This window comes from Ophidiomyces ophidiicola (genome assembly GCF_022830035.1).
Source record: "Ophidiomyces ophidiicola strain CBS 122913 chromosome Unknown scaffold_6, whole genome shotgun sequence".
NCBI classification, from domain to species: domain Eukaryota; kingdom Fungi; phylum Ascomycota; class Eurotiomycetes; order Onygenales; family Onygenaceae; genus Ophidiomyces; species Ophidiomyces ophidiicola.
Window position 1 is genome coordinate 735,673 of NW_026054646.1, and position 16,676 is coordinate 752,348.

Here is a 16,676-nt window from a genome sequence, read left to right on the forward strand (position 1 = left end):
TTATGATCCGTACCGTAACTGTAATTTTGGCATCGCGGATGCTTGTCAAGCATCTAAAAGCCGGACGGCGCAACATCTACACACCAGAGCCGCCATGGGCTTACAGATGCGTCCAGCTATGGCGCGTAGCTTAGACATGCGCCCAACTGTGAATGACCTGCAGGAGGAAAATCGATGGGTGGCTTTGGCTGGAACTCACTGGCTCGGGGTGTCCAAACCGCGCAAGGTCAGGCCTGAGGTCATCAAGAACGATATTTGGGATCCTTTGGTCTCGGAAGGCTTTACCCTCCACTCTTTACTCCTGCTTGAGAACTTGCACATTTTGGAAAAGTACGCCTGGTCAGGTTGCCATATTTTAGACCTATATACTAACTGCTGGCTAGGTACTTATGGCCCACGTATTCGGAAAACGCTTCAAACTATCACGTCCTACTAATCGCAGTGATTGTGGGAATAAAACAAAGAGAAAATCTTTCCTCATGGCGTAAGATATTAGGTGCTTTCCAAATAGACAACTTCTAACTACTTCTAAGATCATTTCTCCGATCGCCCAGCGGACTTCTCGAACCTTTTTCGCCGCGTTCTTTCTATGAATATTGACTACACGTTGCCCATGACCTCTAGAACCTATCTCCTTTCATTCATTATCAACGCTTTCCAGTCATTAGAGAACCCCCAAATGCGCAAAGAGTGTGCACCACTAGTGTCAATTGCTATTTGGCAAAATCTCTTCAGTGCCGAATTCCGAAATAAGATTCTGGAACAGTCCACAACTTTGAAACGAGCATGGAGAGTAGCGACAAAAAGATACGATTTGGCTGACGATAGTGGAAAAGCTAGGATTCGATTCGAGAGATCGTGGCTTTACTCCATGCTTCTCGACTTTCTATCTCGATTGAATTCCAAAGAAGACGAAAAAGAGGATAACGTCAGGTACTGCGAAAGATTCCTAGAGTTCCTTGTCGATTTAGAAAGCCAGCTCCCTACACGACGCTACGTGAATGCTTTATTGAAGGACTTGAATCTACTACCGGTTATTCGTAACTCACGTCTTTTTAAGATCGGGAAAAATTCTCTTTTTCGCGATTTCTACAATCTCCTGGGACATTTCGTCAGGTTTCCCGTAGACGATCAGTCAGGCCAGCAGCTTTCCCCACAGGAAGCCTATGCTGTTCACTGCAAAGAATTAACCCGGCTCCAAAGAATTGCTATTGGTCAATTCAAGAATACATTGACTCTTCTTGCTCTTGCTAACTTTGGCGCCATTGGGAGGCGCTCTGAGCTCGAGACCCATCTCTTAGGTCTAAACGATACTGAATTGTTGAGCTTTTGTTTTGCCTTGGGGTTTAGAACTACCTATCCTGAGCATACGAAGATAGTAGCGGACCGTTCCCTGCTTCTTGAAATCATCTTGTCTGCCTTCGAATACCATCCTTCGATCCAGAAAATTGCATCTGATCTTACTGTTTTCCCCAACGAAACATCCCTATATGACCAGGCTTTAGTGAGAAGTGAAACATTTGATGGCTCTCGGCCTTTATCAGTTCCAAAGCTGAATTTGCAATATCTGACTTTAGGAGATTTCTTGTGTCGATCACTTTCACTTTATCGGGCTGAATCTTTTTTTGAAATCAAGAGTGATCTTGAATCCATCATCAAGCGAATGCAGCCTCGTGTCACCAGAGAAACTCAGGAGATAAAATTTGAAGGCTTTTCACGAATGGCAATACCGATATCTAAACCTGCGATTATAGAAGTGGCTCCAGCAAAAGTAGGGAGCATCCAACCAGGCCATGTTCGGGCAGAGATTCTATTAGATGTTAGCCGACTGAACGACGGTGTCCGCCAAGAGTGGGAGTCTCTTCGTCCGGATGACGTCGTATTCTTGTTAGCAGTCGGTCCGATAAACCAACCGTTTTCTCTTGATTTGCACCCTGCTGCTAAACTGGGAGACGTTGAAATCTTACGCGTCCGTTGTGCGGAGGTAGTACAGATATTAGATGCGAATGGCCGAGCGCTGCGTGAGTCTCAGAATACCCAGCAAAATAATTATTCTAGATCTCGTCCCTTCCAACGAAGGTTATTGGTGAATCTGGACGCCAGCGCATATAAGGCAGATTTGAATCAACTAGAAACAAAGCAACCGGATATTTACATGTCGATTAACGTGTTGGTGCGACGAAAAAGCCGAGAGAATAATTTTAAGTCTATTCTTGAGACGATCCGATCCCTAGCAATCACCGACACCAAGCTTCCTTCGTGGTTAGAAGAGGTCTTCTTGGGGTATGGCGACCCGCGCAGTGCAAGCTATCCGGAAATGGGAGCCAAGCTGAAGTCGGTTGATTTTCGAGACACTTTTCTGCACTGGCAACATCTTAAAGACAGCTTTCCGGGTCATGTCGTAGAACCAAAGGAACATGGTAGTTCTCCTTTTGGGCCACCGTACGTACTGGAGATGAGCGATTGTCAGCCAACGGCAGAAGCACTCAACCCGCCAAAAAAAAGAAGACGCAATCACGACGAATCTGTACAACCTGCTCGAAGTTTGATACGAGCGTCCACCTACAAGCCTATTAATCAAGGTCCTTACCCAATGGATACTCCGAAGGTGAATAAAATACGATTCACACCTGCTCAAGTAAATGCCATTGTTTCTGGCACACAGCCAGGCTTGACTGTAATTGTCGGCCCCCCTGGTACAGGAAAAACAGACGTCGCGACTCAAATCATCAGCAACTTATACCACAATTTTGCCAATGAGCGAACATTGCTCATCGCTCATAGCAACCAGGCACTAAATCAACTGTTCCAAAAGATCATTGCGCTTGACATTGACGAGAGACATCTTCTGCGACTTGGCCGGGGAGAAGAGGACCTCGAAAGCGATGTTAGCTATAGCAAATTTGGCAGGGTTGAATCTTTCCTAGAAAACAGAGCCGGGCTTCTTGCAGAGGTCGGCCGTCTGGCATCGTCTATAGGTGCAGAAGGCGCTCATGGAAACTCGTGCGAAACAGCCGGTTATTTTAATACGGTTTATACGCAACCTGCGTGGGCTAAATTTTGGGATAAAGCTAACGCAGCTACTTCACCAGATGCCATTATCCAGGCTTTTCCATTTCATTCCTTCTTTTCAAATGCTCCCCAGCCACTCTTTAGGAGCAATGCTTCCTTAGAGGAAATTTGGGAAATTGCAGCGGGCTGCCAGCGCCACATTGACAAGTTGTTTTCCGAACTTGAAGACATCCGCCCATTTGAAATCCTGCGGCAACAGCGGGACAGGGCAAACTATCTATTAGTTAAGGAGGCTAGGATTATTGCGATGACCTCGACGCATGCTGCTATGCGGCGGGAGGAGATTGCGAAGCTTGGATTTCAGTATGATAATGTTATAATGGAGGAAGCAGCTCAAATCACTGAAATTGAGAGTGTGATTCCATGCGCCCTGCAAAACACAAAACGCGGAGAGTTGCCCCTGAAGAGAGTGGTGCTGTGCGGCGATCATCTTCAAAACTCGCCAATCATCCAAAATATCGCTTTTCGACAATACGCTAACTTTGAGCAAAGTCTTTTCCTCCGACTAGTCAGGCTCGGTGTACCAACTATCAACTTAGACCAGCAGGGCCGAGCCCGCCCATCGATTGCGGAGCTATTTAAATGGAGATACGACAGCCTGGGTAACCTCTCCACAGTTGAGACTGAAAAGGAATTCAAGACTGCCAACGCAGGATTTAGATACGATTACCAGTTTATTAACGTACCCAGTTATCAGGGGGCTGGTGAAAGGGAACCGTCGCCACATTTCATTCAGAACCTTGGAGAAGCGGAATATGCTGTGGCCATATTCCAGTACATGCGACTTCTCGGCTACGCATCCTCTAAGATATCTATCCTGACTACATATGCAGGGCAAAAGGCTCTGATCAGAGACGTGTTAAGTCACCGATGCGCAAAGAATTCACTTTTTGGCTTGCCCAAGATAGTGACAACGGTCGATAAATACCAAGGAGAGCAAAATGACTGTAAGTCCTTCTACAACCAATACTGAACCGTTCATGATTTTCTTACCACCTCCACAGATATAATCTTATCTCTCACCCGTACCAAAACGGTGGGTTATCTTCGAGATGTCCGTCGTCTGACTGTTGCACTCTCACGTGCGCGTTTAGGATTATACATCTTGGGCCGGCGTGAAGTCTTTCAGTCGTGCTTTGAGCTGAAACCGGCTTTTGATATTCTTAGCCAGCGACCGGATAAACTCATGTTACTACCTGGAGAAATGTTTCCAACAGATCGAGCCCTTGACGCGGAGATAGATGGGACTCCAATGGAGGGCATTGAACATATGGGGCAGTATGTGTACGAAATGACCCAAGCTATGGTCAAAGCTATGGGGCAAGACGTGGCCGTTCTTCATGCCACACCAATAGATGATTCTGACCAGGGACCCGGCGAAGACGATTATGAGAATGATGCGGCGCGAGAGACTTTGTTGGAGTGATGTTTGAATTGACCCTTACTTGATCAATAACAAAAATCTAGGAGGCAAGAGGATGTGCATTCAGCGGGAGTTCTGCAACTGTATAATACGAAATTTCCAGGAAAAAAGTCTGAGCAACGATAAAGACGGATGGTAACATTATCGGCTATGTTGGTTTATATTTTTTTCCGAATTTCAACTAATTCAACTAAACTTTGCAGCTTGATCCATAAACTTGTAACTTCTATATTGTCTGATTTGTCTCAAGTAGTATCATTTTAATGTAGACATTAGGAATTTGGCGTCAGTTCTTCAACAGCATTTCTTGGGTCCTTAAATGCATGGGCCACATATCTATAGAAGGGTTAGTCTGTCCATATAAAGAAACAAGAGATGCGACAGATTATAGTCAACATAAACCCACTTTGTGTGGCTACCCCTTGCTACGATTTCGTTTTTTGAGTTCGTGAACGTGATATACGTATATGCTAGATTTTTACCGACTACACTGATGTTAGCATAAGTCAAGAGTCAAAATACAAGATATAGCAGTAGAAAACTGTTGTTCTAACATTTGTCACAAGTGACCTCCTAAAGCATCAATTAGTTCCAGCTACAAATATTAAAATATTTTGTAGTGCCAATATATTACATACTGCAAGAACCCTATCCCCAACCTTGCCCCCGGAGCTCAGATATGTCACTATACATCTAGGTTAGAAGTTCAGGGGAAAAGACCTATGATTTTTTAATGCCTGTACCGTTGAGATCAGTGGAGACGCCAGTAGCGAATAGGCCTCTAGAAGCAACAGCGAGAGAACCCCCTAGATCAACTAAATAATGGTCAATAGCAAAATAGACTGGTAGATGCGGTGTTAGGTACAGTGGAAATCTTACCCATACTGGCAATGGTTCCACCATGAAGTATGTTCAACCGATTCTAGCCTCAATTATTATTAGTTGATCTATACTGTTATTAGACGTGGGTTTATGGCCCAGAACTTCAAAGGGGATTTACAGTATGCTGTTTCTCAATGTTTAATTCAAAGTGGACCACGCCAGGTCGAGCAGCAGTGATACGTAGCTGAAGTAGGATATGGTCAGAATGAAAACATCGTTCTTGGTTATGAACAACAAATAGCTCCAGGACCGATTGTAGTGATGGTATAATACATACGCTGTCTAGCAATCTGAGAGAGCATTCTTATTAGCTTGGAATAATGAGCAAAATGCTGATTGTCATGAGTACCTCGGCTCCAGTCCTGATGTAGCTCGAAACGACCCCCATACCTGCGTGAGAATTAATATACAAAACGACAGCATATGAGAGAATATAAACTTACAGATCTAACAAATTTCAAGACAGTCATAGTCGCCTATTACTTTTTGTATGCTACTCTTCCGCTGGAGTATGATGTACTAACTACCCAATAACGGAGTAGAGTACTTCGTATTTTGGAGTATGACGTCGAGTTTAGCATTCATTGCTTAGTCACCTCCCTAAACCTCAACTCAGCGTCTCAAGGGAATTTCTTCGTGGCAAGATATCATCCTTAGTTTCCTGTCCCGTTATGATAGATAGGTGAGGTTATTAACGGCGCATAGCCGTCACCAAAGTAAAGATGGTCGTTTCCTCTTCTCGCTCTCTCGAGTATCTTGAGAGCCTTCCTGGAACCGTCTTTCTGAAGCTCTACCAGCAGCCCTCAACTGCTTTGGCGATTTTTCGTCGAATGCTACCTGACTTAGGTATCTAAACACTTATTCTCATTTGAACTGACTATATTGGTTGATGATTCTGGCTCGTGTAGCAAAATGTTTTGTCATGGCACTCCTCTATTTGAAGGACCCTTTGCCCGCTGCCGATTTGGAGCTCTGGGTCAGGGCAGGGAGTAAGCGGTAAGCACCTTGAGATACTTTATTGTTTCTGGTCAAACTGCTAATGCAAAAGAAGCGAGAGGGATAATGCTCTATCTATTCTTAGCCGATTGCATATTCTGTCGAGCACGACGACCTCCAGCCACCTGCGAGCATATATCGTTACCACCCCATTTTCATCCTCCCTTCGACAAGCCCTTACAGGAGGAGATAAGAGCCAGTCATTTGGCGTAACGTCTAGCGCACCCGATACGAACCCAATGGCTGTTTCTGACTTGGATGCCTATGCTAGACGCCAATGGGAAGGTGTGCTTGGTTACATGGTTGGCACCAATACCTTGGGGATTCAACGTGAGAACGTATCACTCAGCAAAGGAGTGAAATCCCTCCTTCAAGTTTGTCACCTAGTGGAGGTACGCGATCGCAGAGTTGAAATTACTAAAGAAGGGTTTGCATTTGTTCTGCAAGATGTCAATACTCAAGTCTGGCATATTCTTATACTCTACGTCGAGAATGCTGAGGCGATAGGAATGGACAGTGTGGAGGTTCTCTCGTTTCTATTTCTTCTCAGTAGCCTTGAACTTGGCCAGTGTTATGAGAAGAAAAATCTTACTTCTACGCAACTTCGCACCCTCGCCGACTTAACAGATTTCGGCATTGTATATCAACACTCCCCTTCGTCAGACACTTCTAGGTTTTACCCTACACGGCTTGCAACGACTCTTACTTCTGACTCCATGGCGCTGTCCAGTCCGATATCGGGTGCTCTCACCTCTACAGGCTCCAACTTGACTGACCCTACCGAAGCCCCAGGTACAGGCTTCATTATTATCGAAACGAATTACCGGTTGTATGCCTATACCTCTTCACCACTTCAAATTTCTTTAATAGCTTTGTTTACAACATTAAAATACCGTTTTCCGAATCTTGTTACGGGAAAGCTCACCCGCCAATCCATCCGCCGCGCTGTTGAAATGGGAATCACAGCAGATCAAATCATCTCCTATCTTACGACACATGCTCATCCGCAAATGCGAAAGTCGAACGCTTCAAAGTCTACTGCCAATACCGCCAGCTTAGCCTTATCTGTTCTGCCACCAACAGTAGTTGACCAGATCCGCCTTTGGCAATTGGAACGAGATCGACTCAAGGCAACGCCGGGATTCCTATTCAAGGATTTTGCTTCTTCTCTAGAATTTGAGCCCCCGTGTAAGTATGCTGAGGAAATCGGAGTTCTGGTATGGAAATCAGAAAAGAGACGGATGTTTTTTGTGACGAGACATGAACAGGTTGCCGCCTTTCTGAGAAGTAAAGCTTCTGGCAGCTAAGACTTGGAATGTTTGAAATAAGTACATAAGAATAACGGTGTTTTATACGAGGTAGGTAAGCTAAGAGTATATTTTGGGACATTTAGGATGCCAACATGTGCTGGGAAACGACTCTTCAGATTGAATCTGTGGGTCATCATAATCTTGGTTTTATTTCCACTGAATTTCCCCCCGTAACCTTGAATACCGGTCATTGCTTTTTCGCCTTGCCCCAATGGTCTTATCAATCAATTTTCAGACTAAAGCGTCCTGGAAGCGTACTCTGCAAACCTATACATACATAATCAGTACCCTTTTATAACAACGTTAAGTATTTTCAAACTGATTTCAACAGATTTCATTCGTTTCCGCTCTCTCCTCGTTGGCCCGTTGATCAGTATTCGCTCCAACCCACAAAGCGGTCTGCCGCCCGTCCACCCCACCTTGCTTTGTGTTTTTCTTTCCAACTGCCCGAAATTTTGGCTTCATCAGTTTACACTGGTAAGCTTCCTTAAAAAAATAAAAACTGTTCAAGGCTTCACTTGTCAGGCATGCTTTTTCTAGAGCGGCAAATGCCCTTTTGGCATGGAATTCATCCATGCTCTCTATACCCCAGGTTTTTAATAATCTCGTCCTTGATGGCGCGCGAACAGCTAGAAATGGGTCTGATTCATTGAATGCTTCCTCATATTTAAAACTGTTTAGGAGCGTAGATATTCGCCCTAGCCAGTATTGCTCTGGCTGCGCCTCTTGAACCTGATGTTCTCTAAACACGGTGGTAGCTGGAGATACTGACACTCGAGTTTCATGCTGTGATTGCTCAGCCTTACGGGGTGGAATTAAGTCGATAAGGGCTTCTGCTACATTTAGATGGCCGGAGGAGCAGGGTGCAGTGGCATAACAATTTTGAGCTGTCCCTAGCTCTCGACGTGTCCCAATGTTTTTCGTTGGCGTGCTAAGTACGTGACTAATTGTTGATCCTCGCTTTACCTGAGCCTGAGTTGGAGACTTGGGGTATACAGATGCGTGTGTTGACAATCGGGTTTGTGATTTGCCCGGTCGATTGTTCAATCTTATGTTCCCAATGGAGTAACTTTTAGGTATCACCGGAATTGGTGGTAGGGGCAAGTTCCTTTTTATGTGGCTGTTGTTTTTGACAGACGCCCCTCTCGATACAGTACAGCTTGATTTAGATGGGCCTAGCCTTGGTTGAATCGCTCCACTCGGCATCATTTGTAACCCACCTGGGACGCTTACGGACGAGGTAAGAGACGAAGATTCTCGCATATTCAATACGCAAGAGGGTGTAGGTGCTGCCATGAAAGTTGATTTTGAAAATCCAGTACCGGTGAAAGTCGCCTGCATAGTACATGCTGCTGTCATAGCTGGAGTCTGTTTACCACTGAAAGACAACATGCGTTTGCGCCATGTTTGAGAGTCCCGATGTCCGCAGCCTATGATTTCTTGCTTTTTCGTATTTTCTTCTTCTTTCCATTTTGAGCTTTCCATCTCCTCATTTTTATTCTGACTGTCTGCACTAGTCGAGCTCAAAAAGACCTTTGCGTCCTGATATGCGACAATGGATTTTGTATCGCCAATGCGGTTCGTTATCTCAGCGGGATTTATATCCGGGCTAGCACTTATGCCAATATACATTCTTCCCAATCTACCTCCACTCTGTGCTGGGTTAGATATTCGAGTTAATGTTGGTATCCTTGACTTAGAAGCCCACTCTGGGAGGGGGGGGACTGGCGGAATTTCTGTTGGAGATGGAAATCTAAGCGCATTTGTCGATATTGTTGGTCGTCTTCGACGGACTGGCAGTTTTGATGGTGACCTTGGAGCATGGAATTTTGTGGAGGAATACTGCAACTTTGGAGCCTCCATCGCGTCGTCATTGTCTTTTTCATTTCGCCGGCGTGGCAAAGCATGGAAAGTGCGGGTTGCAAAATTCTGAAGGGAACTTGCCAGTGAAGACTTTCGACCAGAAGCTTTCACATTTAGAATGTTGCTGGCATGTCCCTTAAGAGCCGAGTCTGGATGTGTGGCGTTCATTTGTTTGGGTGATGACATGGTTGCATATCAAGATTCTGGTATTTGTGATATGACCAGCCCTTTGGTTTATTGCACAACACTCGAACACCAAAAGCCCATGGGGCATTTCTTAGGGAATAAAGGAGTATGAAAGCAACCTAATTTGAAAAGAAACATATAGTAAACTAAGTGCCATCTGGGCCTACACAAAGGAAAATTCCGGATGAATGTCGTCCTGACAATAGCTTGAATAGCACACAATAAAATACAATGTGTCTGCTGCACTTACTAGGGTATGAATGACCGATTCATTTGACATGAGTGTGGCCGAACGTCAACGCACCGGGAATATTGGATAAAATATTTTTGATAAGTGGATTTTAAATGTACAACAGATAGATACCTGTTTTTTATTCATTGCTAACCAGGATATCTCCTTCAGCAACCTTAACAGCAGTCCCTTGCAATTGAACGGATCGGACCTTATCTCCTGTCCCTTCTAACTCCACACACACTCCGATCTCACTTCTCCCCCCCATCTCAACCCCTTGTACCACCTGGTATGTTGCTGATTTGCCCTCCATCAAGCTCAAGTAAGAACACATCCCACTGCACGCACTGCCAGTGGCAGAATCTTCCAGTGTCCCAGCAAACATCCGGCTGCGAATCACGGTCTTCTGCAACTTTTTGTCCCAGATATTGTGAACTCGGAAGTAAATTGCCACATGTCCAGGAACATCCCATCCATCGTCAAGGTATCCACCCGCTGCTGGCGTACCAGCGGGAATCTCATACCCACCTGTAGGAGTGGTGATTTTCCCCAGTGCCTCTAGGTTAGGCACGCAAACGTGCACAGCAGACATGCCTTTGACAATGGACACCACCGGAAACCCATCGGCATTAGTACTAGCGTCGAGATACGGTTCCAGTTCCGGATGGAGTCTGAGAAGCTCCGCAAGCGACATTCTCGCTGCATGGATACGCACGTTATGCGGGATTGATGCGCCCACTATCTGATTTTCAGGACCAGGAGAAATAGGGATCTCTCCAGCTTTTGTAATAAGAGTCGACGGTGGCACCTCGGTAGTGCCATACCCTTTAGATCGAAGGAACCAATATGTTGCCCCAATGGTGGGGTGGCCTGCAAAAGGCAGCTCCCGATCTAACGTAAAGATATCGATTTTGCGAGTGTGTTGTCCAGTAACAGGTGGATGAACGAAAATTGTTTCTGAATAGTTGAACTCCCGTGACACAAGCTGTTTTTGCTCCTGGGTTATCTGTTCTGGAGTTTCAAGGAAAACAACGGCCAGGGCATTCCCTTCGAAGCGCTTTGTGGTGAAGACATCGAGAGTGATATAATGGAGCGCTGTCGCCATTGTTTCTTGGAGATTAGCAAAAGAGCAGTCAAGTCAAGCTCTGGAGATGAAGGGATCGTGAGCGAATTTTTTCAGAAAACCCGAGCACAATACAGTTATATATATTCAGTGATACGGGCCCCGCTATCAGTCATAAGGCGCAGGTTGGCACGGCGGGCAAGACGCCGACTGGTTAGTTAGTTAGTTAACTAACTAACTACATAACCAGGGTTAGGCGTCAAACTCAATTGAAGATCACCGGCAGACCGATTGGATGCGTTTATCATAAAGACTTATTTCTCCCGTTGCGCATGTTGTCGCCATTATTATCGGTTCGATCTAATGGCCCCTAAAGCAGAACGGGCCGAGCTGGCAGACACCGTATATCATGGTAAATGCATAGCATCATTTAACACCATAATCGAGCCTTCACTCGGAGTCGCTGTCCACCACAAGTCCCACCAGGGCGCGTCGTCGACGAGTGGTCGCAGCCACGGGAGCTCCATCATCCTCAGCAACGTCGCTCTCCAAGTCATTAGACATTTTAGAAAGCTGCCGGACTTTGGCTATCATACTATCGACACCCACGCTCGCAAAGATGGTCGAACCAGGGGATCTACCCCGAGCAAGGTCGTCTTCGGCAGATGTTGGGGGCGTATGAGAACGTGAAGGTGAGGTCAAAACTTCATCAACCATGCGCCCCTCATCGCTGTTGGGCTCTGGAAAACGCTCGCTGCGTCGACGTTTCGCCGGGCTGCCATTACTTTCTTCTCTGTCCGACTCAGGCAGTGCCCTTGATTTACGTTTGCGATCCGTCTTGCCCCGTTTTTTTGGCTTGGGAGAAGAATCCTCAAGCACGTCTATTTCCAAAGCCTCTTCTACTCGTTGGGCTTGAACCTGTCTTCTTTCTTCTTCCTTAGCGAAGAATTCCCTATCGGCTTCCTCATCTGACTCGTCATCACTTGCATGAACAAACAAATCACTTTTGATCTTTCTTCGCCTCGCCAGAGCATTGTTTTCACGGGCCTGCCGCCGGGCTTCCAGGATTTCCTCGTCTATACCACCCCCATCAGCATCACCCTTCTCCTTTCTTCGTCTTTTCTTCTTCGAAGCCTTTAGAGCCTTTGCCCTTTCTGGAAGATTTGCTGGAAATAAGAAATCATCATCTCCACCTTCCGAATCACTCCCAAAGTGAACATTCTCCATGTACCCATGGTAGGAGGAATCAGCATCTGCAATCCGTCTTCGACGGAGTAATTCACGCGGGTTAGTACCATCGACCGTCTCGGATGAACTTTCGCTATGCTTTTTGACTATAGCATGAGTTTCTCTCAAGACGGACGATGAAATTGACGATGGAACTATCCACGAAGCGCCCAGGGTGTCTTCACCAAGAAGCTCGATTCCAGACAACATCATGAGGAGTCGTAAACGCCCATTTCTAAACATCGCAGTGCGACATGCTTCATCTTTGGGCAATGTGGCTATTTTTGATTAGCAGCAGTAATGTAGTTACCATATTAAAGGCCGAAATGAAACTTACTGATAGAAGGAGGTTTTGGCGCCACTACCTGCTCGTCAGCAGAGGATTCTGCTCTTGCTTCAGCCTCCATTTCCCAACTTAATCTTTCGTTGGCTGCCGAGTCCAAAACATCACAAACCCATAATACCAGACCTTTCTTGTCCTCTTGGATGAGGGCAGCAATAACGATACGAAGCTTGTCGTCCAAGGTAGACGCATTGCCGGGTTTGATTTCTAACTCTGTAGCTGGCCGGGACTCTGATGAAAGTGTTTGTTTTTCATGGCCATACTCCAAATAAAAAGCGGTGGAGTTGATTTTACTAAAAAGCATTTCAACAATGAGCTCAGGCCGCTGCTCAAGCTTTCTGATAAGCTTTTTGAATATATGTCTGACAAGTTCTTCCCAATCCTTAAACGATGGCTTGCTAGAGTCGAGTCCTTCGGGGCCTCTTATTAATTTAAAAAACAATGAAATGATGTCCACACGGAAGAGGAGCACACTCATTTCCTGCTTGAAGGCTACCCTATAGAAAAACCGATGAGCTCGTTTCAGTTGCTCTGTATTTAACTCTCGATAGTACTTTGCGAGACAGAAGAAAGTGTCAACCGATTTTTGTGTGCAAAATTTGCCAGAAAATCTCTTAAAATCGAAAGATCTTTCAACCGCGGCTCGATTCACCTCCGCCATATCCTCATCGTCTGAATTTTGCTCGCCCCCGTCTTCATCGTTATTTCCATTAGGAGTTGTGGCTTGAGCCCTTTTTTGTCGCGTCCGCCTCCGTGATCGAATTTGCATATCGCCATTTTGCTTCGAGTAATGTTCTAGCATTCTAAGAAAAACATGTGCAAGCTCTGTACATGCATCTAGATACCAGAATCCCTGACTTTGATAATTTCGCAAGATGAACAGTATTCGGTCATGTGTTGTTTCCTCGTAAAAGATTCGACTTTGAATGTTTTCCGCGATTTCTTGATCTTCCTCGAGATCTGATTTTGCCATTTCCTGGATCGTTAAAAGAATCTGTGTGAAACATTTCATACCCGCCGTCAAGTCCTGCCAATCCTTGAAGTCAATGCATTGTTGCATGTATCTGTTGAGATTGACAAATGTTTCTTGATTAAGTACACTAGCCACAAGGGAAAAACTATCTGGCTCAATGTCTCTTGATGCCATTCTGTTTTGCTTTCGGGACTCCTTTTGGTACACTCGACGAGCTCGTTCTGCCTCTAGAAACCACGAGATAACAAACCAGAAGTGTCGTGGAGTAGAGTCTGTAACACGCTCCGCTTCGCGCTCAATTACTTTCCGTAGGTGAGTAAAGAGTGGGTTGAATCCAGAATCCAGAAATTCCTCCACGAAAGTTCGGAGATGTGTCACCGCTGATGACGTGAGGGTCACTTTCATGTTGAAGTTATTAGAAGAGGGATCAGAAATTCCTTTTCGGTACCTGGGTGCGTTCCATTTCTTCGTTTTGTCCATTTTTAGAAATGCTTCTCTTTCTCCCTTTAACACATCCTGACCGGAGACAGTAGAGACTTTCTCATCCTCCCTTTTCACCCAGATCATGGTTCCAAAGCGACCATGTCTAGTTGGAGCGTCTTTGGCGTATCCTCGATTTAGCTCAAACTCTTCGTGTAAAATGTCTCGCAGCTCATTATTTATTGTAGACTCTTTTTCATGGCTAAAGAGTTGTTTGATGTCGACACCTTTAACAAGATGGAATAATATCTCAACAATAATAGTATCCTGAAGGGTAAAATCGTTGCCCATATTAGAACACAAAGTTAACAAGAAGGCAAAGACATCCTGCTGCTGAAATGCATTTATTGTTGCTGATCTTGAAGCTTGATCATCGTCCCCGTCAACAGAAATCTTAGAGGGAGTAACCATAGCAAGATTTCGAAAGAAATAGAGCATAAGTTTTATAATTCCCTCATCTCTACTAGACCTATCGGAGCGCGGAACAGCTATACACGGCAGCCCAATTCGGATAATCGTGCGAAGGATCGGGGCAGGTGTGAACCCAAGGATTTCGCGTTTATATTCGATTTGAGAATATTGTAGGAAGGGAGTATGCCTATGATGATTCACAGTCATCTTGTTATGTACTTCGACGGGCCATGTTAATGGAACGAGCAATTCCACTGTGGATCGCTCAAAGTCAGAAAATGTATCAAAAGAAGGCGAGGATGAGCAACATTGCACGCACGACAAGCTAGCAGAACCCTTGTCTTATGCTTATTGCTTTCTTCAGTATCACTATACAGCGATATAATCGGTACCAAATCGCCGGCGACGAGTTGCCGTTCCGCTAAACATCGCGCAACATCTAGACGATTCAGCTTATCGTCGTAAAATTTCAACCACTTCTTTAGGTCACGTAGGCAGCCCAGCGCATCGTCGCCCAGTACATATTGCCCCGACTCATCACCAGCAGTGCCACCAAGCTAGGAAACGTGAGCTTAAAGCTGCCTAAACGCCAATTCAAGAATAAACTGACCGCTGTAACGAGACTGTAAACATAGCCGCGCACTTCGGAATCCACGACTTCTGTGGGCTGAGAAGGCTCAATGTCCATGATTGCGCTGGCTGGTTATAGGTGGCAGCGCAACAGTTCTAGCTTAGTCGTTCATCGTCCGGAGTATGTTGAGATAATTGCATTTTTAGCACTTCATTGTCTTCTCGGTCATTACCGAGTAATGGTTGACAATCCTTGACGCGTCGTGACGCGACGAGGCGCTGAGTCATCAAAATTCACTATTCTTCCGAGATTAGCCGATGTCCCGGTGCTAATGACGTGTGGCACATGATGACCGCTTGGCCGCGGTTGTTCTTCGTACTCCGTGCAGCAACATTTTCACAGCTTCGCAATTGCTTAATTGTTCTATACTCCCTACCCATTCCCTCACCTCCTTACTTCTCTAGACTCAGGAATGTTCCGTACAGTAGTTACCAAAAGCCTCTCGGTAGGCATTCCCGCCATTGGTACCAGGGCCTTCAGCTTGTCACCTGCCGCACAAGCCGCAGCTGAGGTGAACAAGATTGGTGTCATTGGCGCCGGTCAGATGGTAATCAATTGCCCTGTTCAGAGGAACTCAGCATTCATAAATTTCTAATGTGAATTGATAGGGTCTGGGTATTGCATTAGTTGCAGCCCAGAAAGCTGGTGTTCCCGTTACTTTGGTTGATAGCTCACAGACATCATTGGATAAAGGCCTTAAGTTCGCTGGTACGGTCCTTATTTAAATGGATAGAAAGACGTGTTTTAAACTGGATATGTAGATAAGCTTTTGGAGAAAGATGTTGCCAAAGAGCGCATTACAAAAGACGCTGCAGTGAAAGTTCGCTCAATGCTCACGCCTACGACAAAGCTTGAAGATGTTTCAGATGTAGACTTCGTTATCGAAGCCGTTCCTGAAATTCCTGATCTGAAGCTTGCAGTCTTCTCCAAGCTCGCTCACATTGCTCCCAAACACGCCATCCTTGCGACAAACACCTCCTCCATCTCAATTACCAAAATCGCAGCCGCTACTACCACGGATCCAAAAGATTTGTTGAATTCTTCAAGGGTCATTTCTACCCACTTCATGAACCCTGTGCCCATTCAAAAGGGCGTGGAAATAATCACCGGCTTGCAGACATCGCAGGACACCATCGATACCACCCTCGAATTCATGAAGCGAATGGGCAAAATACCTGCCCGCTCGACGGATTCTCCCGGCTTCTTAGCTAATCGCATCCTTATGCCATATATCAATGAAGCAATTTCATGCCTAGAAAACGGAATCGGAACACGGGAGGATATTGATAGCATTATGAAGTATGGGACTAATGTTCCCATGGGACCGCTTACTCTGGCTGATTTCATTGGAATTGATACTTGCCTTGCTATTATGAACGTGTTGCACCAGGAGACAGGGGACAGCAAGTATCGACCTGCGGGTCTTTTAAAGAAAATGGTTGATGCAGGCTGGTTAGGCAAGAAGTCAGGAAAGGGATTCTACGACTATTAATTGCGACTACGGACAATTTGCCATTTAGATTCTGTTTGTTCCGCCAGTGGGTTGTAAACCCTATAGACCTATTATAGAAAAGTAACCACATT

General features: G+C 45.5%; 7 protein-coding genes across 7 annotated transcripts; 3 read left to right on the forward strand and 4 right to left on the reverse strand.

Moving 5' to 3' along the window:
- Positions 1–94: 94 nt before the first annotated feature.
- Positions 95–4,498, forward strand: LOZ57_002388 (uncharacterized protein; the record flags this gene model as incomplete). Its single annotated transcript, XM_049251460.1, has 4 exons — positions 95–330; positions 384–484; positions 534–4,019; positions 4,077–4,498. 4 exons carry the CDS (start codon positions 95–97, stop codon positions 4,496–4,498), a joined length of 4,245 nt encoding a protein of 1,414 aa, XP_049109760.1.
- Positions 4,499–4,767: 269 nt separating this feature from the next.
- Positions 4,768–5,378, reverse strand: LOZ57_002389 (uncharacterized protein; the record flags this gene model as incomplete). Its single annotated transcript, XM_049251461.1, has 6 exons — positions 4,768–4,831; positions 4,902–4,980; positions 5,050–5,068; positions 5,134–5,180; positions 5,239–5,310; positions 5,375–5,378. The coding sequence occupies 6 exons, from the start codon at positions 5,376–5,378 to the stop codon at positions 4,768–4,770; spliced, it is 285 nt and encodes a 94-aa protein (XP_049109761.1).
- A 721-nt stretch (positions 5,379–6,099) lies between these two features.
- TFB2 (RNA polymerase II transcription factor B 52 kDa subunit) lies at positions 6,100–7,680 on the forward strand (the record flags this gene model as incomplete). Its single annotated transcript, XM_049251462.1, has 3 exons — positions 6,100–6,223; positions 6,286–6,373; positions 6,429–7,680. 3 exons carry the CDS (start codon positions 6,100–6,102, stop codon positions 7,678–7,680), a joined length of 1,464 nt encoding a protein of 487 aa, XP_049109762.1.
- A 327-nt stretch (positions 7,681–8,007) lies between these two features.
- Positions 8,008–9,732, reverse strand: LOZ57_002391 (uncharacterized protein; the record flags this gene model as incomplete). Its single annotated transcript, XM_049251463.1, has 1 exon — positions 8,008–9,732. One exon carries the CDS (start codon positions 9,730–9,732, stop codon positions 8,008–8,010), a length of 1,725 nt encoding a protein of 574 aa, XP_049109763.1.
- Positions 9,733–10,103: 371 nt separating this feature from the next.
- Positions 10,104–11,069, reverse strand: LOZ57_002392 (uncharacterized protein; the record flags this gene model as incomplete). The annotated part of the gene is made up of 1 exon (XM_049251464.1): positions 10,104–11,069. The coding sequence occupies one exon, from the start codon at positions 11,067–11,069 to the stop codon at positions 10,104–10,106; it is 966 nt and encodes a 321-aa protein (XP_049109764.1).
- A 408-nt stretch (positions 11,070–11,477) lies between these two features.
- On the reverse strand, positions 11,478–15,149 carry TOF1 (Topoisomerase 1-associated factor 1; the record flags this gene model as incomplete). The annotated part of the gene is made up of 4 exons (XM_049251465.1): positions 11,478–12,532; positions 12,592–14,715; positions 14,781–15,018; positions 15,072–15,149. 4 exons carry the CDS (start codon positions 15,147–15,149, stop codon positions 11,478–11,480), a joined length of 3,495 nt encoding a protein of 1,164 aa, XP_049109765.1.
- A 355-nt stretch (positions 15,150–15,504) lies between these two features.
- On the forward strand, positions 15,505–16,584 carry LOZ57_002394 (uncharacterized protein; the record flags this gene model as incomplete). Its single annotated transcript, XM_049251466.1, has 3 exons — positions 15,505–15,639; positions 15,701–15,800; positions 15,854–16,584. The coding sequence occupies 3 exons, from the start codon at positions 15,505–15,507 to the stop codon at positions 16,582–16,584; spliced, it is 966 nt and encodes a 321-aa protein (XP_049109766.1).
- Between the last annotated feature and the right edge of the window lie 92 nt (positions 16,585–16,676).